Source organism: Agelaius phoeniceus, chromosome 16, assembly GCF_051311805.1.
Source record: "Agelaius phoeniceus isolate bAgePho1 chromosome 16, bAgePho1.hap1, whole genome shotgun sequence".
Lineage (NCBI taxonomy): Eukaryota > Metazoa > Chordata > Aves > Passeriformes > Icteridae > Agelaius > Agelaius phoeniceus.
Genome location: NC_135280.1, coordinates 14255537 through 14280590, shown reverse-complemented (window position 1 = coordinate 14280590; position 25054 = coordinate 14255537). Strand labels below are relative to the sequence as shown.

At 48.1% G+C, this 25054-nt stretch overlaps 1 protein-coding gene across 2 annotated transcripts in view; it reads left to right on the top strand.

The window, feature by feature from the left end:
• The window catches only part of ADCY9 (adenylate cyclase 9), an 86435-nt gene extending 70969 nt beyond the window's left edge, over positions 1-15466 (top strand). For both annotated transcript variants that reach the window (XM_077186982.1, XM_054643311.2), the window contains 4 exons: positions 1494-1653; positions 4503-4651; positions 7535-7576; positions 13343-15466. In XM_077186982.1, the coding sequence (XP_077043097.1) occupies positions 1494-1653; positions 4503-4651; positions 7535-7576; positions 13343-14531 (1540 nt within the window). In that variant the 3' untranslated portion in view covers positions 14532-15466. The remainder of the gene's footprint in view (positions 1-1493; positions 1654-4502; positions 4652-7534; positions 7577-13342) is intronic.
• The last annotated feature ends 9588 nt before the right edge of the window (positions 15467-25054 follow it).

Sequence of the window (25054 nt, the reverse complement as noted above, 5' to 3'; positions counted from 1 at the left end):
GAAATTCTGTTTTCAGATGGAATACAGTTAGAATTTTTGGTGTGAGTGAAGTCCATTAAACTGGTAAATCTGTGAGCACCCTCTCGTGGGCTCCCAATGAATTACAGTGTATTTCCTCCTCCCAAATTCCTCTTTTCCCATGAATTTAACTATAATTTTCAGATTTCAACACATGCAATTAGAGAAGAGTTCTTTATGCTTCACAAAATACTTGTGATTGCAAGTCACAGAATTCCAGACTGGAGAATTAAATTCTCATTCACAAACAATTTATATTTAAAGGTGTGGAATGAGTGTCAAACTGGCATATAGAAATTTAAATTCAGCTTGGTTTGTGTCAGGCTTTTATCCCATATAAAACCTTGTATTTCAGACAACAGGGTTAAAAATGAGTAGATATAGTTTCTCTTTTTGGAGATATAGGTGATATGGGGTAATTTATGTGACTTTGGAGACTGGGAATTTTGTATTTAGTGGGTGTTTTTTGAGTGTTTTTTTCAGCTGTGAGCATGTCTGTCCAAACAAAAGGTGTGATTCTGTATTGTTGGGCTCTGTAGTCCAGAATCACCTGCTCAGCCTGAGTCTGATAACTCCACACATGCCATTAATGGCTCTGGATGCAGCTAACTGTGCTCCACCACCTTTCTACAGCTTCTTAAAAATAATTAGGCACTTGAACAGCAGTTGCAGTTTTTCTCAAGTGACTAATGTTGAGCTTTGAGAATGAAGTTATCCCGAAGATTTATTTCTGTGGATAAATACTCGTTTTCTATGCAATGCCCTTGAGCATTGAGCATCCTTTTCCCTTCCCTTATTCATTGTAGCAATTAGAGCTGCTCTCATTTGAGAAGCATCTCCGGTAAGCTGCTCTCCAGAGCTTTTCCACTTGGCTCCTTCAGCTGTGCCCAGGTTGGGGCCGTGGTTTTCTCGGCAGCTCCAGGCGAGAGCGGCTTCTCCCCGCGGGGCTGCCGGGACCAGCGGGGCGGTGCCAGCCGGGCTCGGCTCCTGCCAGCCCGCAGCCCACGCTCCCCTTCCCCTGCCCTAATGGCAGGGAGCTGCCTGCAGACCGGCTGCTTGCAACTGGGAGAACTGGTTTGGGTTGCACTGTGATGGGTGCTGGAGCTGCTCTGCTCCTCAAACGTTCCTGCTGTTATTTTCAGGAGCTTTAACTTGTGAAAGTTTCCCCTCTCCCTGCCTGCTTTATTTATGAATGGAGAGGAGTCTTCCCTCTGCTTAAGCTTCCAAGGAAGTGAAGTTTGGCTTTCCGTTTGCTTCCTCAAAGCCACCATGCCAAGGCTCTGCCTCCCTCCTCACCGGAGCAAACACTCGGGCGGCCAGGCTGGATTATTCCCTGAAATCACCAGCAGGTGCTGTGGCTTGGCTGCTCACAGAACCTCAGTGGTGGATTTGAAGGTGTGTTCCTACAGGTAAATGAGGGGTACAGGGAGATGTGCTGCCATTAATGCCTGGATCCCTGCTTTCCTGTGTTCCAGGATGGCTTTCTTCCTGGAGGAGGTGATGACTTGCACCAAGCGTCTCCTGGAGGTGATATCTGGCTGGCTGCCTCGACACTTCTTCGGTGCAATCCTGGTTTCTCTCCCAGCTCTTGCAGTTTTTTCACACTTCACCTCTGATTTTGAAACAAATATACATGTAAGTTGTTGAACTCTATTCCCTAAAGTGAGTGTTTGCAGCTACCCAGGCTTGTTGCTTGCCTGCCTTCCTCCATCTCCCTCCTGCTTTACATCTGTTTGATAGAGATCCCTTGGAGGGATGGGGCTTTGTGGATGATGGAATTCCTTGTCTGTTATGTAAACACAGCCATGGTGAAAACTCTCTGACAAAAGGGGAGAGGATACATAGAAATTCCTGCTGCCTGCATAACTTTTTCTCTTAGACCAAGCACTTCTGCAGGAATATTTTTGAGATAATGCAAGTGGTTTATCTCAGAATTATTGTCCTGGGCTGGATTTGGAGTTTGGAGTCAGAGAAGCTGTATCAGTGAACCTCAACAATGGGAACAGGATTAGTGGGGGGTGTTTTGGCTTTGCAGAGTGAGATGAAGGAACTCAAAGGAGAGAGCACTTGGTACCCAGGAATGGCCATTGCAGGGGCTGTGGAATGGCTAAAGGAATGCAATAACTGCCTTCTGAAAAGGAATGGAAAGAAATGGGCATGTTTAACCCAGACATGGGGATCCATAGAGAATTTGGTGCCCCTGTTATTAAAAGCACTCAGAAGGAGAGAACAAGGGGTTAAACATTCATAGAATCACAGAGTGGTTTGGGTTGGAAGGCAGCTCTTGTTCCAGCCATGGGCAGCAGTGAGGAGGGGGGAGAACAGTTTAATTTAAAAGCCAACTGTAGCATAAAATCAAGGCTTAAAACCTGTGAACAAAATGGCCTCAAGCTGGAGATGAAAGATGGTTGCTCTGCAGGTTTCTCTTAGGCAGCACAGTGTGCAATCCTTCCTTTGCAGGATCTTCAGGGAATTCTATTTCACAAAGCTTTGCTATTTCAGGGCCCTGGGTGTAGGTAATGACCAGATCCTCTTCACTCTTCCTATCACAGCTTATTCCTGGGTTCTGGGGGCTGTTTGTTCCATGGGAACATGTGACCACACATTTTCTGGTCCTTGCTGATTTAAACACACATCCCGTGGTTGTCACAGTCACAGCAGGGTGTGGTTGACATTCTGTTCCATCCCATGCTTAAGATCATTCTGCAGCTTCTACCTTTTGGAGCTTTAGGGAAGAAATTCTAAGCTGTAAATTGATTTATTTGTTCATTCAGTCTAATGATGGTCTTTCCCCTCCATGATTATCAGTAAACTAACCATAGGAATGTTTTCCTCAAGGGAAGGGAGCTGAAAACCTTCAAATCTCTCAAATCTGTCCATTGGTTTTGATACCATCCCATTCATCACCATCCTTGATCATCTCTCCAGATGTTTCAGATAATATCAGAACCACTTTATGAGTGTGTTCTCAGTACAGGTCAGGTTGAGTCAAACCACTTCAGGCAGCAGCAGTAAAATGGTGATTTTCATCACCAAACTGAGAATGAGCTTTGCTTTCTTTCCTCTTGCAGGTGCTCCAGAGTCCTGGGGCTGTTGGCTCACTCTCCAAGAGATGTCCCAGCTCAGCTTGTGCTCAGTGTTCCCACACTGATGGAGCTCTAGGAAATGGAGTCAATCTATAGAGGGTCAGGTAAGTCTCCACCTTTACTATGACATGGTTTTGCAAAGTTTTTTTTTATTCATAGCATTTTATACCTTCCCTGGATTTAAAATAATTATAAAATGAAAATTAACAAAAACAGCCATGAAAATAAAAAAAAAAAAAAAAAACTTTCCAAAGCCATGCATCCATAGTAAAATCCAGCACATCCTGACCCTCTATAGGCTGGCTTCATGCTGGGGCATCACTTGGAGTGAGAACCAGTGCCCTGCCACTTTAGGAGACCTGAAATGGGGGGAAAAAAGTAAGTTTAAATTATGGGGTTCTGAAATTCCTTTTATCCTTTTCTAAGTCATTTTAGAAGCCAACAATTGTTGTTTGTGGTTTAAAAATGGTGAATGATGTGAGGATTTTTCCCATGCTCTGTGTCTGCTCTCAATCACATGCTTGTTTGTTATGCCACAGGACTGCCAGGCTGCAGAGGCTGCACTTCAGCTGCACAGGACACCTTAAGGGAGAGGGAGAGGGAGAGAATGATCACTTCATGCTGTAAAACACAGCATAAAGCTAGACCAGAACTCCTTAGTCCAAATGTGGAGTCTCTAGTTTAGCTTGGATGGTCATGAATATTCTTGGGAAACCAAAATTGGCACATCATTGGCACACTTGGGAGTTTTGAGCACTGTAAGGTTGTACCTGGGGAAATGAAGGTGCTCTGGGCAATGCATCTGCATTTTCTTTCCTTTATCCAGTCAAGCTGTGGACAGGTAAAGGGGTTTTGAGATGAGGCATTTGGAACAGAAAATGTGAGCTTGTCCTTTGGCAGTGAGTGAAGCTGCCTTTTGTCACTGAGGCAGATCCTTCCTTGCTGGACTCAGCTGGTACAGGGCACTGGGGGAACTTCTCTGAGAATGTTTCTAGAAGCAGGCAGGTGGGTGAAATTGCACTCTGCATTTCCAATGCAATGGAATTTCAATATTCAGTTCAAAGCAGGCAGGATCTAACCCCAGCAGTGGAGAGGAGGTTACCATGAATTTTCACCTTCTTTTTTTTCCCTTTTTGTGAATGAGAAGAAGCACTGAGCTTTGACCAAGGTAAGCTGGAGGCTCTGGAAATCATTGAAATAATGGGTGTGTGATAAAACCTCCATCCAGGGAAAACAGTGACAAAGCACCAGTGCTAAAGGTTTTCTTGCTGCTGGAAGGGAAGATCTCCATCTCCACGTGGGATCACTCCCTGTGCCCACCATCCAGCAGGAATTCTCCATGGTGCCTGTGTGGCAGGGCCCTGGGCAGCTGTTAACCCCCTCTCTCTCTCTTTGCAGTACACCATGTTCATGTGTTGTGCCATTCTCATCACCATTGTGCAGTACTGTAACTTCTGCCAGCTCAGCTCCTGGATGAGATCCCTGCTGGCAACGGTGGTGGGAGCAGTGCTGCTCATCCTGCTCTACGTCTCCTTGTGCCCCTCCAGGTGAGCCTCACTCGTGGCTGCAGGGAGCTCAGCTGGGCTCCTCCCAGGGAAACAGGGCTGGTGCACAGGATTTTCTGTCTGCCAGGACTTTCTCCAGCATTTCAACTTTCATGATTTTATTTCTTCGTTATTTGTTTATTTTTGAAGGATTTCAGGGGTGCCTCTTCTGTGTGACTCTGTGCTTCCTGATGTGTTTCTAGGACAAAGTTACAGACCCACAGAATTGCCTTTCACCATTAGTTTGAGAATCTGTTTTATTAAGGAATTTCCCAGGTATCTGGTGGTGCCAGAGAGCCCAACTGCTCCCCAACACCCCTCTGGATTTATTTTTGCCCTTAGGATCCACATATTCTTCTTCCACCTCCTTCCTCAATGCATTTTCCAGTGTGGAAGGCAGGTCCTTAGGTTTAATGGGATCTAATAGCCAGTTCCATTCTCAGTTTCCTGCCTTTTCAGAGGACTCTGCAGAACTGTAACCAGAGGAATCAAGATAATGCAGTTTCTGTGCAATAACCTTAAATTTTTCCAGTTTTCCTCTCATAAATGATTTTCTACAAGGAGAACTTGTTTGCAGTATTCTTCTCCTGTTTTCTTGCCAAGAGAGTCAAGGGGGTCCTTCCAGCCTTCTACTCCTATTGGCAAAATTTTATAATCAACTTGCACTTCTCAGTGGCTTAAGACCCCCCCTTGGGATGGACTTAGCAAGGTCTTCTCCTCAATCAGTCAGTTCCTCTCCTTCAGAGACCTGCTGAATCAAAAGGTGAAAAACATGAAAAAAACCCCAAACAAACCAAAAAGAGTTTGCAGATATATATTTTAGTGAGTATTTAGCTTAATTGCCTCTTTTAAGTGTCTTCACTGGTCTCTTTTAATCTTGATCAAATTTATATTTTAAAAAAGAGAGAATAAAAGTCACCTCTTACACCTGTTCACATCTGTGATTTGAGGTGTCTGTAAGGGTTAAAGGGAGAAAGTCCTGAGACCAAAATATCCTGGAGCTGGAGTCAGCTGACAAATGATTCCTAAATCATACTGACTACAGAAAAATCCCTTTCTTGTCTGTCTGCAGAGGACTTGGGCAGGGAGGGCAGGGGAGATCTCTCCTGCTGCAGTGCAGGAGGGGAGTGCTTGGTTCTGCAGCCTCCCTGGTCTCCTCATGGGTTTGTCCCATTGGGCTCAGGATCCCCCATCTGTCCCCAGCCCTGAGTGACCTCTCCCAGTCACAAAGATCTCTCCCTGTGCTTTTTCCCTTTGTGGCACTGGCTCAGATTCACTGAGAGCCCTGGAATCACAGAACCCTTGAGTTTGGAAAAACCCTCTGAGACTGCCAAGTCCAGTCAGTGTTCCCCAGCACTGCCAAGGCCACACTGCCCCATGTCCCCAAGTGCCACATCCACAGGGCTGTTAAATCCCCCAGGGGAGGGGACTCCAGCACTGCAGCTGTGCCAGGGCTTTTGCTTAAGGCTTTTTTTGCCCTGATACCCATCCAAACCTCCCCTGGCACAACCTGAGGCTGTTTCCTCTTGAGGTGTCTCTTGTTCCTGGGGAGCAGAGCCCAACCCCCCTGGCTCCAAACTCAACCCAGGTTTGGTTTTCCAGGGGAATTAGTGGAGAGCAGACCCTCAATGCCATTTCTTCGTTCCCTGCTTGCTCTTCCCTGATTCCCCCAGCAGGAGTTCCTGGAGCTCCTGGCACAGCCTGGTAAAGGGGCCATGGGCACTCTCCTGGACAAGCTCTGAGTTGAGACTTTGTGCAGAGAGAAAGACCCAGAACTGGGGATTTTCCCTGCATTTCAGCTTTATTAAGGGACTGGGAATGGCTCTTCCAAAGGTGGGAGGTGGAGACCTTGCTGCTGTGTCAGGTCACAGCATCAGCTCTTGCTGAGTGCTAAAGGGGCTCTGTGAATGGTAAGAAGCCCCATTCTCTTAATAATTCTCTTATTTCCACCTGTGGTATGAACAGCAGTGACCATTAATGGGCAAGGTTCAGAAATTATGGAATATGTTGTTATTTCATCCCTCAAAAATAAATATTTCAAGTAATAGAGCTGTTCAGCTGCAGGTCTGAAAAGGTGGTTGATAGAATTAATCCTGAACAAAAGTCACACAGGTTTAGTCAGTGACGCCCATTACTTCAGTTTGTTAATAATAATCTTTTTGTTTGTCTCTTACCATGATTCTGATAATATTTTTCATCATGGTGGCAGTTGCAGCCCTGTCTGCACCACAGGCTGATCCATTCTGCACTTTGACTTCCTTTTCCAGTTGTAACTAATCCTGAGAGTTTGATACTCTCTTGCTACTTGATTGCAATATAGAAATTGTAATTCAAATAAATAAGCAAAATGTTTGAATTACTTATTTTCTCTAATGGCATCTTAAAAAATAGGTTCTGTGTTAGGGTTTTGGGGATTTGGGAGGTGTTTTGGTTTTGGATGGTTTGGTTGGTTGGTTTGTTTGTTTTGTTGGTTTTGGTTTGGGGTTTTTTTGTTTTGGTTTTTGTTGGGAGATGTTGGGGTTTGTCTCTTTGTGTATTATTTTTAAAATATTTGTGCTATGTTCTCACATAAGATGAAGGCATAATGGAGTTTTAGAGTTCTGGGATTGGTTTTCCCTATTTCCAGGTAAGATGGGATTGTTTAACAATTACTTGTTCCAGGCATGACCAAGTTCCAGTTTCCCTTTCCAGGGATTTGCAGTTCTGGCTGGTTCCCTCTCCCAGGCAGATAAGTCATGTTCAGACAAAGTTTGTGTGCAGTTATCAGCTCTGCAGTGCAGTTCCTGGTCTGTGCAATAGGGAATCTGAAAATCCTGTCTGGAATGCTGCAGGATGTTTGTTTATTGCTTTAACTTTCCCTCTGAATCAGTGCTTTTCTCATTTCAGCTCCATGGAAGCTCCTCATCTAGATTTGGCACAGAACTTTAGGTAAGCTTTTTATAAAATTGCCATCTTTATATTTAGGGATAGAAACATTTTCAGTGAATTACATGGAGCAAAACTTTGCATCCACAGTAATAACTTGGGAATTGAACAAATTGGTTCAGCAAGTTGTGTTTAAGCTTCTCCTGTAATTTCCTTTACAGATTACTTGGGTATGACCAAAACTCATCAGGGCTGCTGCTGCAGTCACAGAGTTGTGTAATGATATTTTCTCCTTAAATTGGATTTCTAGGAAATAGAACTGTGGAGGAACTATTTAAAACAGCATCTGTTTTTCCAGTAACAGCAGTTTTTAGAGCATTATGTGTCCACCACGAGCTGTTTCTTTGATTTCCTTGGCTGATTTGCACCTTTCAGAAGCAGTGGGAGCTGGATGCTCTCACAGCTGGGCAGGTGAGAATTCCCTGGGGTAGAGGAGCTTCCTGTGGAACAGCTGGATGTGCTTTCCTGTGGAACAGCTGGATGTGCTTTCCTGTGGAACAGCTGGATGTGCAGCCAGCTGCCTCCCCAGGCTGGGATGGGACAGTCTGGGCCTGGCTGTCCCCTTCCCTGGGCAGGGCAGGGGGGCAGAAAACTGAGAGCAAAGGAAATTCAACCTGGAGCCTTTCAAAGCAAACAAAAATCCCTCCCTGGGTAATTAATGGCCCCTTAAAAGAAGTGTGTTACAGATTCACTCTGGTGATTTCAGTGTTGAGTTTCTCATGGGTTTATTGCAAGTTTTTGCAGTACTGTTTAAGTGTTTTTACTGGCCTTTGGTATTAGCCAAGTCTGGGTTTGCTCATTGCAAATCTGGGGGCAATTTTGGGCCATGCTGGGTTTGACTGAACTGTGGATCTGTGACTTTGGTAAAAGGGATTTTCAGGAGAATGTTGCTTGTCCTGGGAGGATGTGTCAAAACAAAATTCCTTTCTAATAACTCTCATCTCCACAAATGCTGTGGTACTCTAGAAAACACATGGGGTTTAGTACAGAGGGATGAGAGCAGTGTTTCTTTGGGTATTTCTTCACCAAGGACTCAGCTCTTACTGCAGTGTTGGGGTTTGGGGGGCTCTGGCTTTTCTTACATGGATTTTCCCTTTTCCTAGTTTTGATTAATGAAAGTTCTTTTTTGTAAGAGAATTCCAGTTCATTGAACCCAGAATGGAAATTCAAAGCCAAAAGAATAGAGGGGGCTTTTGGCTTTTGGGTTTTTTGGTTTTTCTTTTGGCAAACATCAGTGTGCTGATCACTCCAGTAGTGTCTCAGGATCAGCCTTAGTTTGGATCCTTGTTTTTTGTTTGTGAAGCTTTTGTGCTCCTCAGAATTCCAAAGCTCTTCCCCAGCAGGCTCCTGGCCAGTGCTAATCACTGATCAATGATTGATCCTGCCTTAAACCTTGGACAGCTGGGAGTTCCCCTCAGTGACAGAAATCTCTGCAAACATCACCTGCCAAGCATTGTTTTCCTGCAGATATTTTTCTTCCATAAATATGTAACTTCTGACTGATGGCAGGGGAAGGTGAGAGCTGCTGAGGAGCAGAGCATGGAGGTGTCTCTGGTGAGCAGCTGTGGAGTGAGGCTTTCCCTCCTTTGCAAGGCCTGGCTTGTGACCTAAAGGCCAAGTAAGGCAGTGAGCAGAAAATGTCACCTGTTAAACATTCCTAAACTTCATTTTTCACTTTTTATTAGAATGTTATCTGTGCTCCTTCAGCTGAGGAAGAGATCCTTGTGTTAATTCTGCTCAGCACAGTCCAGCTCTCCTGGCCTGACCCTGCCCAAACCTGGACATTAACAAACATTGGAAGTTAAAAGAGAGAACTGGGAGTTAATCCTATTCTGTTTCTGCCATTAAACAGAATTTGGCTTCTTTCTTCAGGGCTCTTATGCTGTATATTATTGAATACCACATTTCTAGAGTACAGAATTTCCCCTTTTTTCTGGTAATGGACTAACAAAAGGTGAAACTCTCTTAGCCTAACAAAATTTTTTGCTGCACCTTTCTGCCAGCATTGCATCAATCAGGTTCCTTGCTTACCCCACTCAGCACTAAAGCTTTCCCATGTTCTAAGAGGGCTAGACAAGGTTGTGTGTTGTCTGTAATGAGGTTATTCCTTTCCTTGATCAAGAATAGAGATAATATTAATGTTGCCTGGGAAGAGAGACAGTAGTGATGGTAATGAAGCCTTAGCACAGAGTTCACCTCTGGACTGTCTGTAAATAAAAATGTGGAGTTTCCCTTGTTTTCCAGGCAGCCCAGTTCTTCAGCCCAAAGGATACAAGCATGAGCTTTGTCTTTGAAGCAGGAAATATTTCTCCTTTTCATTCCTTCCTCACCTCAGAGCAGCTGGGAGGTGCCACTTGCCAGTGTGGCTTCTCAAGGGGAGCAGCAATTGGCCCCTGAGGGGAGACTGCAATCACCTGGGAGCAGGGAAGGGTTTGTAGGCACCCACTGCAGGCTTTTCATGGACAGCAGCAGTTTGATCCCCTTTTCCACACCTTTCCTCCCTTGCATTCTTCTCAGATTTAGCAGGCAGAGGCATCCTCTTTCAATATAGCAGGATATCCAAATCCAAACAGGGGTTACTGGCTCAGAAGCAAACTGGCTTTCCAGAAAGTTCTGTGAGTGGAAAGCCATTATCTTGATGATTTGTGATCAAGCCAATGGAGATTCTATCTCTGGAGCCTCACTTGTTCCATGTTCACAGCCTGGATGGAGGTGCCAAGTTAATAGTGAGGGGGCTGTGCCAGGCAGCATTTCACCAGTTTGAGTTAAAGAAACATTGTCAGCTCAAGATCTCAATTGGAATGATTTTTAAAGTCAGTTTTCTGCTGCAGCACCTCATAAAAAGGAGAATTGAGAAAGATTGGGTAGGGGGTTGATTTTGTCTGTTGGAGCTGTTGGGAGAGTTTTTCTTCTTTTCATCCCAGAGGGTGGCTCCAGGTCATGGCTGCTGCCTGGGAGAGGTGATTGAGGTGTTTTCCAGCCCTGCAGCTTCTGTACCCTGGTCACTGCAACATCTCAGGGTGGAATTCCAGATGAGGCTGATGCAGTTGCTCTCTCCTTCAGGCTGGAATCAGAGCTTTCCATGCTGATGCACGATGGGATCAAATGTCCTGCTCTGGAGAAGGGATCCCACCCCATTCCCCATTCATGGGAGGAGCTCAGGGCACAGTGAGTCCCTCCCTGCCCATGCACATCTCAGGGATGGAGCCCACGAGGTCAGGCTGTGCTGAGCAGCTCAGGGGCAGCTCCAGGAATGGGGAGGGGGAGGCAGCAGCTCCTTCCCTGGAGGCAGATCCTGCCTTCCACTGCTCCTCACAGAACATTTGGGTGCTCACCTCATTCACTGCAGAGGAGTTAAAGTGCTTTGGGAGTGTTTTGTACAGCAAACTGTAAATAAAAAGCCCTTAATGGCTTAAATAAATCCCTGTGGCAGGAATGTCTGATGTTCGAGGGGATTATCTGGATCAAACTCTCAGAGCAGTAACAGAGTCAGTAACAGATCTCTGCCCACAAGATGTGTGAAATAATAAACTCAGATTCAGAGAAGAACCTGAATTGTGCTCCTTAATCCAGATTCCTTCCTCACTTTCCCCCACCTCTTCTTATTTTCCAAGATATTTTCTCTTACCCACATCATTTTATTAGCCCATCAAGCCAGGAGGGCATTTTGTCACCTCCAAAATAGGGGGATTAGCAGGGATTGTATTTCAGGAATTGTTCCCTTCTGGTCATTAATTATGGAATCATTTAGGCTGGAAAAGACCTCCAAGATCAGGAATCACAGAATAAAAGGGACCAACAAGGATCATTGAGTTCAACCATTAACCCAGCCAAGGCCACCACTAAACCTTGGCTTTGTCTTTGTCTTTGTCTCTGGCTTGTCTTTCAGGGCAGGAAATAAACAGGTTCATAGCAGAGGTTCTGTTGAGAATCAGGGAGGGAGGAGTGTCTTGGTACAGCAATTACAGGAACCCCATGGTGGGGCTCTGTTTGAGTTGGGACATCTCCTCCTTTCATGATCCCCTTGTGAGGAGGGAATAAATGAATACACCTTCACTTCTCCTGGGAGAAGTGTATTTATGGTAGAAAACAAAAGAAGTCATTTTCAATGTAATCTGTCCTATCTTTCATCTGAAATTCAACCTGCACTCTCTGTATTGTAAATATTTCACTCACCAGAAACTTTTTGCCCATAGGATTTCTGTAGAAAAGGGAACAGATACAAAGACTATGGCACAGAGAAATGTTTTTGGATGTGGGGCACGTTCATCTGTCTCACAGCTGTGCTGTGGTTTTGTTTCATCACACTTTGCTGTCAATCAAGTATTTGAGAATGAAACTCAGGAAAAAAACTGTGTCTGTAATGAAGTTCAGTTCTGAAATATATCCAAAGTGGAAGCCTGTCCCCCATGGACATGAAGCAACAAAATTAACTCAGGAATGTTTTCATATGTTACAGTAACAAATTCAGCCTTCTCTTCTTGAGCTGTTGCTCCAGTTGTGCTGAGTTTTAATCCCTTCCTGCCTTCCCAGAGAAATGCAGGCAGGTGCTGAGTATGGATTCCTGTCTGGCTCTCCAGGAGCAAGGTTAATGTGATGCTTTCCCTTTTCAAACCTTCTCCTAACTCAAAAAACTTCAGCGCGTGTCTGCTCATATCAGATCTCGAGTTTGGCACAATTTTATCCCAAAATGCAGTTGGATCCCTGCAGAAATGACTGCATGCCAAGCTGTCTGTGCTCAGCCTGCGCTTCTGGGAGTGCATAGGTGGGGCCTGCTCAGATTCAGTTTGTGCCTTTGCATCTCAGCAGAAAGTTGAGATTGGAGAGTGCAGATGTCTCCTCGTTCAGGGTGGTTTGGCACTGGCAGCTGCTCCATCAGCGCCTCATAATCTGCACAGGCAGGCAGTGAACTGTTGAGAGGATCTGAAATATTGCTCCCAATCTATGGCAGACTGGAATTCCTGATTATTTTATGTAATCTTGGCACTTGGAGAAACTTTCTGTCTCCGCCATGAAAAGCTGAAGTGGTTTTATCATAGAAAAGATGTCAGCACAGCCATGTTCCCCACTTCCATGCAGTTCACAGAACCCCAGACTGGGCTGGCTCAGAAGGGCCTTAAAGCTCATGAAGTTCCAACCTCCTGCCATGGGGTTCTCCACAATGTGTCTTTTGCAGGGTCATCTTCTCCCAAACCCTTCATGTGTAGCATTAAAGGCACTTGGCAAAGGTTCCTGGTCCTTGGTGAGGACACAAGGGAAAGGCACAGGACTGTAAAGCAGCTGGTTCTGAATATTGGAGGTAATAAAAAATACAAAACCAGATAAATTCCACAAAACTCACAGACACCCCCACATAGAGACATTCAGTGCACTCAGGTACCTAAACACACACACAGGTACAAATTTACATACAGTGCTTTTAGATATTTAGATATCTAAATATATATATTAGATATAATAATAACTGATATATATTTAGATATAATAATAACTGTTTCCTTGGTGAAGTCCTTAAAACAGGATTGGCCTGTGCCACTGAACATGATGATAAAGAAATACTTGGTGGTTTTATGGAAGTACCTGATGAGTTTTAATAATTAAATTAATTCTTTGTCGTTTCCTTAACAGCAGCTGAAGTTTTCAATGGATATTTTATAATTCAGTATGTGACTGTCCTTCCCACACTTCCTTTTCCAGCATTCCTAACTGTGGGGCAGGGATGGCCATGCCCTAAGTTAAAATGCCCCTGTGTGTTCTCGCCCCGTGCAGCTCCAGAAAGAGCCCGTGCAACGGCTCGGTGCCGAGCGACGCGCGGCGGCCGGCGGAGCTGATCGGCCAGGAGGTGGTTCTGGTGTCCTTCCTGCTGCTGCTGCTCGTCTGGTTCCTGAACCGCGAGTTCGAGGTCAGTTACCGGCTGCACTACCACGGGGACGTGGAGGCCGACCTGCACCGCACCAAGATCCAGAGCATGAGGGATCAGGCTGACTGGCTGCTGAGGAACATCATCCCCTACCACGTGGCCGAGCAGCTGAAGGTGTCCCAGAGCTATTCCAAAAACCACGACAGCGGCGGGGTGATCTTTGCCAGCATTGTCAACTTCAGCGAGTTCTACGAGGAGAACTACGAGGGTGGCAAGGAGTGCTACCGGGTCCTGAACGAGCTCATCGGGGACTTCGACGAGCTGCTGAGCCAACCCCACTACAGCAGCATCGAGAAGATCAAAACCATCGGGGCCACCTACATGGCGGCCTCGGGGCTGAACACCTCGCAGTGCCAGGACAGCAGCCATCCCCACGGGCACCTGCAGACCCTTTTTGAATTTGCCAAAGAAATGATGAGGGTGGTGGATGACTTCAACAACAACATGCTGTGGTTTAACTTCAAACTGCGCATCGGCTTCAACCACGGCCCCCTCACGGCCGGGGTCATCGGCACCACCAAGCTGCTCTATGACATCTGGGGGGACACTGTGAACATCGCCAGCAGGATGGACACCACCGGCGTCGAGTGCCGCATCCAGGTGAGTGAGGAGAGCTACCGCATCCTCAGCAAGATGGGCTATGACTTTGACTACAGGGGGACGGTCAATGTGAAGGGCAAGGGGCAGATGAAGACCTACCTTTACCCCAAGTGCATGGACAACGGCATCGTGCCCCACCACCAGTTGTCCATATCTCCAGACATTCGGGTTCAAGTGGATGGCAGCATTGGGCGGTCTCCGACGGATGAGATTGCCAACCTGGTGCCTTCTGTACAGAACTCTGATAAGATAGCCCATGGCACAGATAGCTCAGAAGCCAAGGACATCCTTCCTTCCGCCAAGAAGCTCCAGAAAGACGCGGCCAAGGCCGAGGAGAGGTGCAGGTTTGGCAAAGCCGTGGAAAAGGATGACTGCGAGGAGACAGGGACTGAGGAGGTCAATGAACTGACAAAGCTAAATATCTCTAAGAGTGTATGATGAACTGTCAGAGTTGCATGAAGTGCTCTGGCCATAGAAACACACAGACTTTTGCAATTGGCAGTTTTCTTTTCCAAGAGAGACCTTCTCCACACCTGGGTTGTACGTTTGTGTTCATTTCGGCACCTGGGGCTGTGTGGATCATGGCTCTTCAGGGCTTGTTTTCATCCATCTCTCTCCTCCATGCCCCAAACCACATCCCAAGCTCCCCAGCTCCCTGTGCAACCATCTTACAGCTGAGTAGAGGATATTAAGTGCCTTCAGATATACTCCATTGGACTCCCTGTCAAGGTACAGAGGCCCCAAGTGAAATCATAGCTTTGGGTATTTATCTAATTTTAAAGAAAAGAAAAGCTGTGGTTATATCATTTTTATTGTCGTTTCTCACAAAACACTTTTTTTGGCTAATGCAACTCCTTGGGTTTTTTATATCTCTCGGAACAATGTTTTACTGTTATCAGACCTTTTGTATGTAACACACAGACATGTGCATGTATCTACCATATGAGACTGCTATAAAGTGCCAGTAATGCACCACAAGAATGTCTGGGCGAGGGGTGGCACCCTTTGGGCCGGGCTGGAGGGGAGTTGTGCCGTGGCTCAGCCTTTAGTTAGGGCAGGAGGAGCAGCTGCTGCCCTTCTGTTCTCCTTTCCCGATGCTTCTGCAGCCTCCATGTGCCATCGTGTGCTTTGGATACACTTCTTTTCCATATAGCCAATGAGTTACTGATCCTGGGAATGCAAGGAGGGTTGGGACAGTGCCAGCTCTGGGGACAGATTTCCAGAAGCAGGAGAGACCACGGGAGCGCTGCAGTTCAGGGCTCCTGCACGCAGCTCAGTGGGTGAAGGTAGGTGCCATCGGTGTCTCTGAGCTGATTGGAGAGGGACAAAGAGAGAAGCAAAATAAATGTTTTGGGAATGCCTTTATTTATTTATTTATTTTATTCCTGTTTGCTTTTTTGGGGTTTTGTTTGGGACTTTTCATGGAAGGGACCGGGAGAGATGAATTGTTCATGGGTTTAATGAGAGTGAGAAGACAGTGAGTGTTTGAGCCTCTTTGAACTACCAACCACTGTGAGGATGTTACCTTAGGCAATATTTGGTTCCAAGCTGGTGACACTTCAGAAGCCACCAAACACAGTTGAGTATCCCAGCTTCCCTCTGGACTGAACCAATGGTGCTGCACAGTATTTTTCAGGATTTTTACACACACACACACACACACACACACACACACACACACACACACACAGAGACCTCTGTGTTTTTGCAGCAGGGAGGAAATTAGAATGCTCCCTTCCTGCTGCTGCAAGCAGGAATAGGGAGCAGAGTCCTTGTAGTGAGCTGAGAAGCACAATCATTTCCCACCCTGCAGACAGCTCTGTGCAGGTCCCTGGGAGCAGAGGCCTGCAGGAGCCCAGGAGGGAGCTCTGGGCCTGGGGGCTTGGGCTGTGCCAGGCTGCCCCCTGCATGCTTCCACCACCTCCCTCTCTGGCATTTGATGCCCTGCTGGGGATCCTATTGACCACTGAACTGTTCTAGTGCAGCCAGCTCCCTCTGACACCAAATCAAGTGAAAGGATTTTTATTCCAAAACAAGCTGATCAGCCAGGGAAGAGCTGGGGAAAGGTGGTGCTGCACTGGCTGCTGATGGAAGCTGGGGGCTCTTTCCATCTGAACTCGAGTCAGAATGTATTGATTCTTCCTCTCATGCCCATGTGATTTTGGGGTATGAGTAATAAATGTATCCATTGTGGGGTTCCTGTTCAGCTGGTGGAGATCCATCTCCACTCCATGAAGCCTTGCTGAGATGTGAGTCTGTGGCATTTCTGGATCTCAGTTAAACAGAGCTCTGTGCACAGCTCCTGCAAAGCTGCTGTTTATCCATGTCAGTATTCCATTTGATAGCAAAGCTGCTCGGAATTCATCTTCCTCACTCAATCTGCCAGCACACAACAAACCAGGGGATCCTCACCCCCAAATCCCTGTGCCACAGATGCTGTTGCCTGTTTGGAGGCTGTTCCCAATGAGCAGCAATGTGAGTGTTTTCAGGGCAGAGTTTTCCAGCAGCTTCCTACTCCCGAGGTTACAACTTGCCCCTCCCCACAGTGGGTTGTACTTCCAACTTTCAGGTAGTAATTCTGCAAATACCTCTTGCATCTGAAGAATGTGTTCCTGAAACCATTGTTAGGGTTCTTGGTGCAGTTAAGGTGTGTCAGTATTCCTTTTCCTACAGTCAAGGAGCTTACATGATCCTGAATTGTTTACATGCCTTGCAGTGTTATCATCTTAGAGTCGTTCCAGCCTTTCTCCCTGACCCCTCTTTCTCACAGTTTCACAGACCCTGCCCATCCTTGCTGTCTCCCTGCTCAGCTGTGTGCAAGGGCAGAGCTCACTCAGGAGGCACTGGCTCCTTGAGACCTGCACAATAACCAAAGCTCCAGCAGCCCCAGCCCTGCTCCAGGAGAGGCTGGGCACCCTCTGGTTAAACCCCAAAGGAGAAGGTGCTGGAATGGGACCCTGAACCCCAACCACCTTCCCCTTCATTGTTCAGGATGCAGAATCCTTCTCCTCCAGCCCATAAAGTACACAAGGCTCCCAAGGGTCTGTGGGATCTTTGGATTTATGGGAACATCCAAATACAAACTCCAAACCCACCAGGGCCTCTCTCTGCTGGCACTCAGCAAATCAAGGCACTGAGGACAGCAGCACTGGTGCACTCAGAAATCAAGGGCTGTTGTCTGCTCTGGGAGTTGCCAGTGATGGCACTCTGCCTTCATCTGGGTTGGGAAAAGGCTCCTGATGGGTGAGCAGCAGTGCCCCCTTTGCTCCTTGCCAGGACAGCAGCAAGAATTCCACAGCTGGGGCTGCCAGGGGTTAAATCTCCTCAATGCAGGGTAGTGACCAAATCAAGAAGCTCAGTTCTCAAGGGATGGTTTGCAGGGGAGGTTTTCCAGGTACAAGGAGATGCCTGTTTGTGTTGCAAACCAGTGTGAGCTGAACCTTCACACCTCCCTTTTGCTTCTGAGGATTTCTCCTGACACAGAAATGACTCTGGAGACATTTCTAGCAGTGCTGTGGGAGGCCACAGGCAGAGTTCACTGCATTCAGTGCCTGTGCTGTGTGTGCTGTTGGTGCCAGCAGGGCTGTCAGGGAGTGTGGGGGGCTGCCTGGGTCCCAGGGGTTATTCCACAAGGCAATCCATGTGTGGATGTGCTTCCAATCTTCAGGGAGTTTTAATGGCAGTGATTTAAAATGGTCCAGAGAAGGGGCCTGGGAGGTTGCTGAGTTTTTGGGAGCCCCATGTTGCCCTCTGCCACTTGCAGCCCCTGCTCCAGGGTGCAGAGAGACAAGGAGTGCACAGAGCACTGGCAGCAGTGAGGTCTCAATCTGCTGCTCACACACCAAGATGCTTTTCCTCCCTGTGCTCCTGTGAGAGATTTCTCAGTGAGAACCAGGTAAAAGAGGTAAAAGGCATTCCCATTGATTAACTTCTGCCATCAGGATTTGGAGAAGGGTGGATTTGCTGTTACTTCCCAGGATTTGGGGCCATTCCCCTTTGCTGGAGGTAACATGAGCAGAGTGGGACAGTGCCATGATCTGGCTGCAGCTTCTGCTGTGTCCCAGGAGTGACAAAATGAGGGGAGGAAAGGGCTCCAAGGGCTTTTCACAAAACATAAATATTTGGATACTTCTTTTTAGGGCTAAAACACAGAAAGGAGGTGCCCAGAGGAAAACTGAAGAGAGAACCCCATACCCCCAGCAGCTTTTAGCTAAAGAGGAGTTTATTCCTGAGTAAAAGTCCAAGTTTTTAGGGTTTCTGGCATTTTAAAATTGCTAACTCTGACCTGTTTCTAAAACTTTCAGTCTGAATAAGCAAAAGGTGTTGCAAGGGAGCAGTTAATTCACATCCCATCTCAAGAGGCTGAGGGTGCCTGAGATTGGCTGTTGGCCTTTGGCTGTTTAAATCTGAACCTTGGCTTGGGGAGGTTCTGCCAAATTCAAAAATTTGTTTTCTCCCTTCTTCCCTGCTGTGGTCTCATTCTCTCCATCTGCATGGGACACACAGGTGGCTCTTGCCCTCTGCTCCTCACCTTTGGGAACCTTTGTCTTTCTCATTGCACAGCAGCACTGAGCTGAGCTCAGGGCTCCTTCCAGGTGTTGCTGTTGCTGCTGGTGCCTCCCTGTGTCCTGAGCAAAGGGGAGATGGCTTTGCTTTGATGCCTTGGTCCATTCTGCCTGGTCACAGCTGCACCTTCCTCCTCGTGGTGGTCACAGAAGATACAGAAGAGGCACATCCCTGCAGTCAACTTTAAGAATTAAATTTAAAAATGCAGATGTTGTTTATTGATGTGATTTTTCCAGTTGCTGGAAATGCCAGAGGGGTGGTTTGACTGTAAGAACAGAATGATTTGCATGTGGGGACAGTCGAGGTGGAGGTGCAGGGCTGACCCAGTGCCATGGCACTGCCATCCCAGTGCCCAGGCAGCTGTGGAAAGCCAGCTGAAGTCTCAGAGTGCTGCTGAGATTTGACTGGCTGCTTGTGGAACATCAGTTTGGGCAGCAAAGTCGTTTGCTCCAATGCTTTTCTCCTTTTGAGTTCTCTCTGCAGGCTCTTGCTGTCCTTGGTTTGTTTCCTGGGCTAAAACTTGAATTGCCATTGCTGAGACTGAACTGTGCAGGCAGTGGCAGTGGGATTCTGCAAAATCCTATAAAAGACTTGGAATTGGTGGCCATTTCTGAGCAATTCCTGCAGGCCTGGAGCTGTGTGAGTGCTGCCATGGTGTGAAGGTGTCTCAGTTCAGAGCTGCAGGTGGGACTCAGTGTCCTTTGGCTCCATGTGGTTACGTGCTTCCAGCTCTGGGACTGGGGACAAGGAGTGGGGAATGGGGGATGAGCTCCTGGCTGCTTTCAAGGGCTGATCTGTGTGTCCAGGGTGCTCTTCAGGGAGGTGTCTCAGGTGTGGAGCAGAGCCTTGGCTTCTCAAGCTGTTCTTGTTTTCTGGGGGTGGGGAACCAGAGAGCCTTAAAATGGGCTGATTTTATTAAAATCTGCATTAACACCACCCCTGAACTCTGTACAGAGAGCTTTATTGGTGAAAGTCAAACAGCAGGATCTTATTGCCTTTGTCTTATTTAAAGAGTTTGTTTAAAATTAAATGAAAGGCTCTGTAGAAGTTGAAGGAGAAAATAAAATGGGTGGAATGTCTTGTCTTGACAGTGGTGCAGTTTGAGGGTGCCATGGGGAGGAGGTTTGAGGTGCTTTGCAGATGCTGGGTAGGGCTCTGGTAGGAAAAAAAATACAAACATTTTGTATAAAATATCTTCCAAGTCTTTGTGGTGTGAACTGAACTTGTTCTCAGCCCTGATAAGGGGCTGGGCTGTACAGCACGTACAGAACTGTTTGCTCCTTGCCTTTGGGAGTCAATATTGGCTTGGGAGAAAGAAGATTACTTTGGACAAAACAAGATTACTTTGGAAGATTGGTGGGAGATATTTAAAGCTTTTTTATTTTCCTGGTTCCTTATTGTAGCTGCTAAACATGTGCTGCCCTAAGCCAGCTTGGAGGCAGGTGCTCAGTGTCTTCCCACGCTCCTGCTCAGGGCTGCAGCTCAGCCCCTCCTCAGGAGCTGTCCCACGCTGCACTTCAGTGGCTGAGGCTGCAGCCCTTGGTGTCCTGTGCTTCTGGAAAGGCCCCAGGCCACTGTCAGCATCTCCTGTCCCTGCCTTGCTGTGCTTTGCTGCATTGTCTCCCTGTTCTCTGGCTCACTGCAGCAATTGCACAGAATCCCAGAATGGTTTGGGTTGGAAGGGCCTTAAAGCCCACCCAGTGCCACCCCTGCCATGGCAGGGACACCTCCCACTGTCCCAGGCTGCTCCCAGCCCTGCCCAGCCTGGATCCAGGGGCAGCCCCAGCTGCTCTGGGCACCCTGTGCCAGGGCCTGCCCACCCTCACAGGGAACAATTCCTAATTCCCAAGATCCCATCCAGCCCTGTCCTCTGGCACTGGGAGCCATTCCCTGTGTCCTGTCCCTCCATGCCTTGTCCCCAGTCCCTCTCCAGCTCTCCTGGAGCCCCTTCAGGCCCTGCAAGGGGCTCTGAGGTGGCCCTGGAGCCTTCTCCTCTCCAGGTGAGCACCCCCAGCTCTCCCAGCCTGGCTCCAGCCCTTGGAGCATCTCCTTGCCTGTAATGGATTTTAATGTCCAGAAGTTGCAGCATTCACTGAATTGAAAAACTGCAGAGAAGGTCCTGGAGGGAGCAGTTGGTACAAGTTTAAGTTCCCACTCTCATGGGTGATGCTCTGACCCAGTGCCACCATTTGCATGTCACTGATTTGGCCACCAATTCTCAAATCCTCATTCAGATGAATCAAAGTGACTTTCTCAAGTTTGTCCTCATTTTCCTCCCTCAGTTACTCAAGTCTCACTTGTTTCTACCTTGGTGCATTCCCCCTTTGGAGTTGAAGATGGTTTGTATGGATTTGTGCTGACAGGTGCAGCTCAGGGCAGGGAAGGACACAACATGTGGTCCATCTGTGGGTGTGCCCAAGGGGATGCCTCTGCAGTGACTCTGAAGCTTTGCCTTTTCCAGGTGAGCCCAGAGCTGTGTTTAGGGTTTATTTCCAGTACTGGCTGTACCACTCCATCATGTCAAAGGAGGGGGTGGCAGCACTGCCAGCTCTGCTCTGTGGCACAGCCTCAGCCAATGTTTGGCCACTGCACATGGTCCCACTGGCAGCAGCAGATGCTCCAGGAGCCACAGGTCCCAGGGAGCCTCTCCCCAGTTCCATTGCTTCTGGTTTCAGAGCCCATGCTGAGATACAGAGGTACATAACAGCTGTGCTGAGACAGGGACCTGCTGCACCCTGCTGCAAGTGCAGCTTTAAACTTCCAAAGTAATAAACTCTTTAAAGCCAAGAGCCTTAACAACTCCAACACCTGCTGAGACAAGAAGTACAGTTCCAAGGTTGTGCTGAGTATTTGGGAATTTTTCCTGCTTCATGGCAGGTGTCTCTGGTTTGCTGGGAGGCAGCAGCAGTGTCCAAGGATGACAAGGACCTTGGCCACCCTCACCCAGTTCCCCAGGAACAGGTAAACAAGCTCCCCTGTGTGCTCTCAGGAAAGTCACCTCACTGCCCAGCGCCAGCTGGAGAGCTTTAGGTGTTGGACTGCTCAGGAAAGCTCCTTCTTTCCATGGAACAGTGTTCTTAACTTAGCATCAAACCTTGTCTTGCTGGTGGCAGAGGCTGGACTCCTCCTTTCTCACCCTTTGGTCCTTCCAGCACTGAGGGGGCAAGGCAGGGATAGAAATGATGGGACAGGGGGGAAGGAGCTGGGTGTGCCCCCGAGGCAGCCCCAGGGAGGAGCTGCCATGTGGGTCCCATAGCGGTGCCTGGGCTGCAGCAGCTCCAGCAGCTGGGCTGTCCCCAGGCTCTGGGGAGCTTTGCTCCTGGGCTGCTGCCTGCTGCATGCAGCCAGGCCATGGACACCCTGTAAATGCACCTTCCCTCCTGCCTGGTGGCTCCATTTTCTCATGGAGCATATTTCAGCTGGCACTGGGAACCAGCGCTGTACCCACCGTGCCTGGCTGGGGCTGGGGTAAGGGTTGGGGTTGGGGTTGGGGTTGGGGTTGGGGTTGGGGTTGGATCTGCCCACCCTCAGTGGCACCCACACAGTGACCTCCCTGTAAAAGCCATCACTGGGCATCGAGGTGGTGGCAGCTGATGACAAACAGCTGGAGGGAGGTTATTTTTGGAGTGATCAGCTGAAAGCAGGGTTGGCTTTGGTTTGCCAGGGGCAAGGAGTGGGCCTGGGGGCCAGCACAGGCCCCCAAGCATCCCCTGCTTCCTTGAGAAGCCCCCTCAGCACTGAGCCAGGGCTTCAGCACTCCCTGTCCTTGCACAAGCACACGTGGGGATGGATAGAAATACAGATGGATAGAAAGCATTAATTGAAAATGCCATTGAAACATTGTTGAATTACAAATTGAAAATTAATTGAGAACAGTTTCCAGTTAAAATATTTTAAAAGGCAAATCGAAGTGGTTTGAAGTCTCCAGGTTAGCTGGACATTATTTTTTCCTGGTATCTCTGGTTCCTTTCCCTCCTGCCCAGCGCAGGCCGTGTTCCCACCCTGTCCCTCCCTTACAGAAAGACAGAACCGCTCTGTTTACACCCCCTGCCGGGGCAGCCTCGCCCGGGGCTGCACGGGGGACGGGGCTTCCTCGCAGCAGCCTCTCTGTAAATACTCTGCCAATGCTTCGTGGACAAACCGAGATGGCAAACAAACAGTTGTATGTGTGAAATATTAAGCTGTGTGTGTAAATAGATCCAACGTGTATTATCTGCGGCTCTGTAATCAATTGTGTATTAAAGTGCTCCACTGTACCGATCATTTCATGCTCTCTTAGATGTAGAAAAGCTGAGAAGTAATTCACAATACACTGTGTCAACTCCAAATTGGTTTTGCTTTCGTATTTTTGCTCCAACCCTGCTTCAGCCGCAGTCCTTGGCGCATGATCTGGAAGAAGAATAGTTTGGAATAGGTTTTTCAGCCCTTTGGTTTGGATCTGGCTTTTAGCAATGTTTCTTTGATAATCATGAAGCCACCAAGTTAATTTTTGATTAGGTGCATATTTAGGAGGCATCTTAAACCCGGAAGGGGTTTGTCACATAGATGTGCTGCACTTTGATATGTTGGTTGGCAGTGATTGCCCTTCCTGTTCCCAGGGCCCAGGCTGAGAAGAAAACTCCTTCCTGATTTTTCCTCATTTTAATCCAGCTCTGGAGCATTGGGAAGGGGCCTTGCAGCCACCACCTCTGCAGCCACCTTAGGTCACTGCTGGGCAGAGCTTTTCCCCACAGGGAGCTTGTGTTGGCCCAAACTGGGGATGTGCTTTAAATAGTTCTTTTTCTGTTAGGCAGAGAGCATTGATGGTTTACTCTGGAGTTCCAGTGCCTTATTCAGATCCCTTTAATTTGCTTGGAAAGGGGAATGAGGCAGTTTTTCCAGAGTGAGTGTCCACAGAGTGAGGACTGGCTGAGTGGCACTGGCTGGGCAAGAAGAGGAACCTTGATAGTTCCAAAACCAGAATCTGGCCAAAGGAACAAACCCTGTGTCTGTCTGTCTGTCTGTCCCACACCCCCACCCCTCTCGGGGTTTCTTGTCAGCATCCCACTGTGTGTTCATCAGGTTTCACTGGGGAATGGAAGCCCTAGTGAGGCCCTGGGCTCTGTTCCCTGGCAGGGTTTGACCTGGCAGATGTTAAGGTTTCCTGTGGATCCTGCTGCCTGTCCATGACCAGTGACCCCCCCCATTGTGTCCTGCAGCACCAAACCCCCTCCCCAGGCAGCCAGAGCACCTGAATGTGTCCAGCCACCCTGTCCAGCTTCCCTTTCCCTGCTCTCCCTCAGCTGCAGCAGCACAAGAGCTGCTGGAATTAAAGCAGTGTCCAGTTTCTCTGGTCCTTCTCTGGACTGATTCTTTTCCCCCATTTTTTGAACATTTGTTTTTTCCCCACACACCAGGCAGGTAAGTATCAGAGCACACAGTAATACCTGTGGTGTAATTGTACCACAGCCAGGGTTTGCCCTGAGCTCCTCAGTGCCAGCCCAGTGTTTAATGCCAATAGGGGTGTGCAGGCCTTGCTGGGGTGTTCCCAGGTGTTCGCCTTCTGTTGTAGGTGAAAACTGTTCCAATGTTGTCCAGTCAGGTTCTGATTGTGGATCGTGGTAATTGTCAACTGCCAAGGGATATTTTTTAATAAATCTGGTCAAGGTATTTCAAATTAATCCAGTCTTGCTGTTTTCAGTTTTTCTTGTCCTGGGTAAGCCCACGTTAAAGTTTCCTTTCTCTCTGTGCTTTGGTTCGTGGTCAGGACGTGTTGTACACCAATGTTGGGTGCATTGAAAGACCCACCCTGTGTGTGGTGAGCTTGTGTGGGGATGTGGAACAAGGAAAGCCCAAAGATCTCTCAGGGAGATGTTTCACAGCAGTTCCTGGAAGTCTGGGCTGTGTTTGTCCCTAGTGAGCCTTGGGTGCTCAGCCTGCAGCCATGGCGTGCTTGGCCCAGCTGGACAGCAGGGGACAGCAGGGCCACCCCAAGGCTGTTCCATGTCCCTCATCTACAGGTGCTGCCGGGGATCTGGCACCCCAGGCCTGCTGCAGAATGGGATCTCTGTGGGATCCACTGGCTTCTTCTTCCTCTGGTAGAAGGAGGCTCCAGGATTGCCCTGGGTGCTGGGAAGGTGAGGGGTACCCAGCCCCACAGGTTATTGGGTTATCCCACAGGTTATCCCAGGTTCTGCACTGCCTGGCTGTGCCACTCTCGGGGTTTCCACTTCTGAGGAACCACCATCACCTTGTGGGTAATGGAGAGGTGCTGCAGCACCTGCAGCCATCTCCCAGCCTGTGACCTGTGGGTGGCTGGAAAGTGCCCAGCCTTTGCCCTCCTTGCTTAACCAGAGGTGATATTGCAGCTTTCCTGTGGAGGTGAGAACTTGCAGGTGACCTCTGGCCCAGGCCTG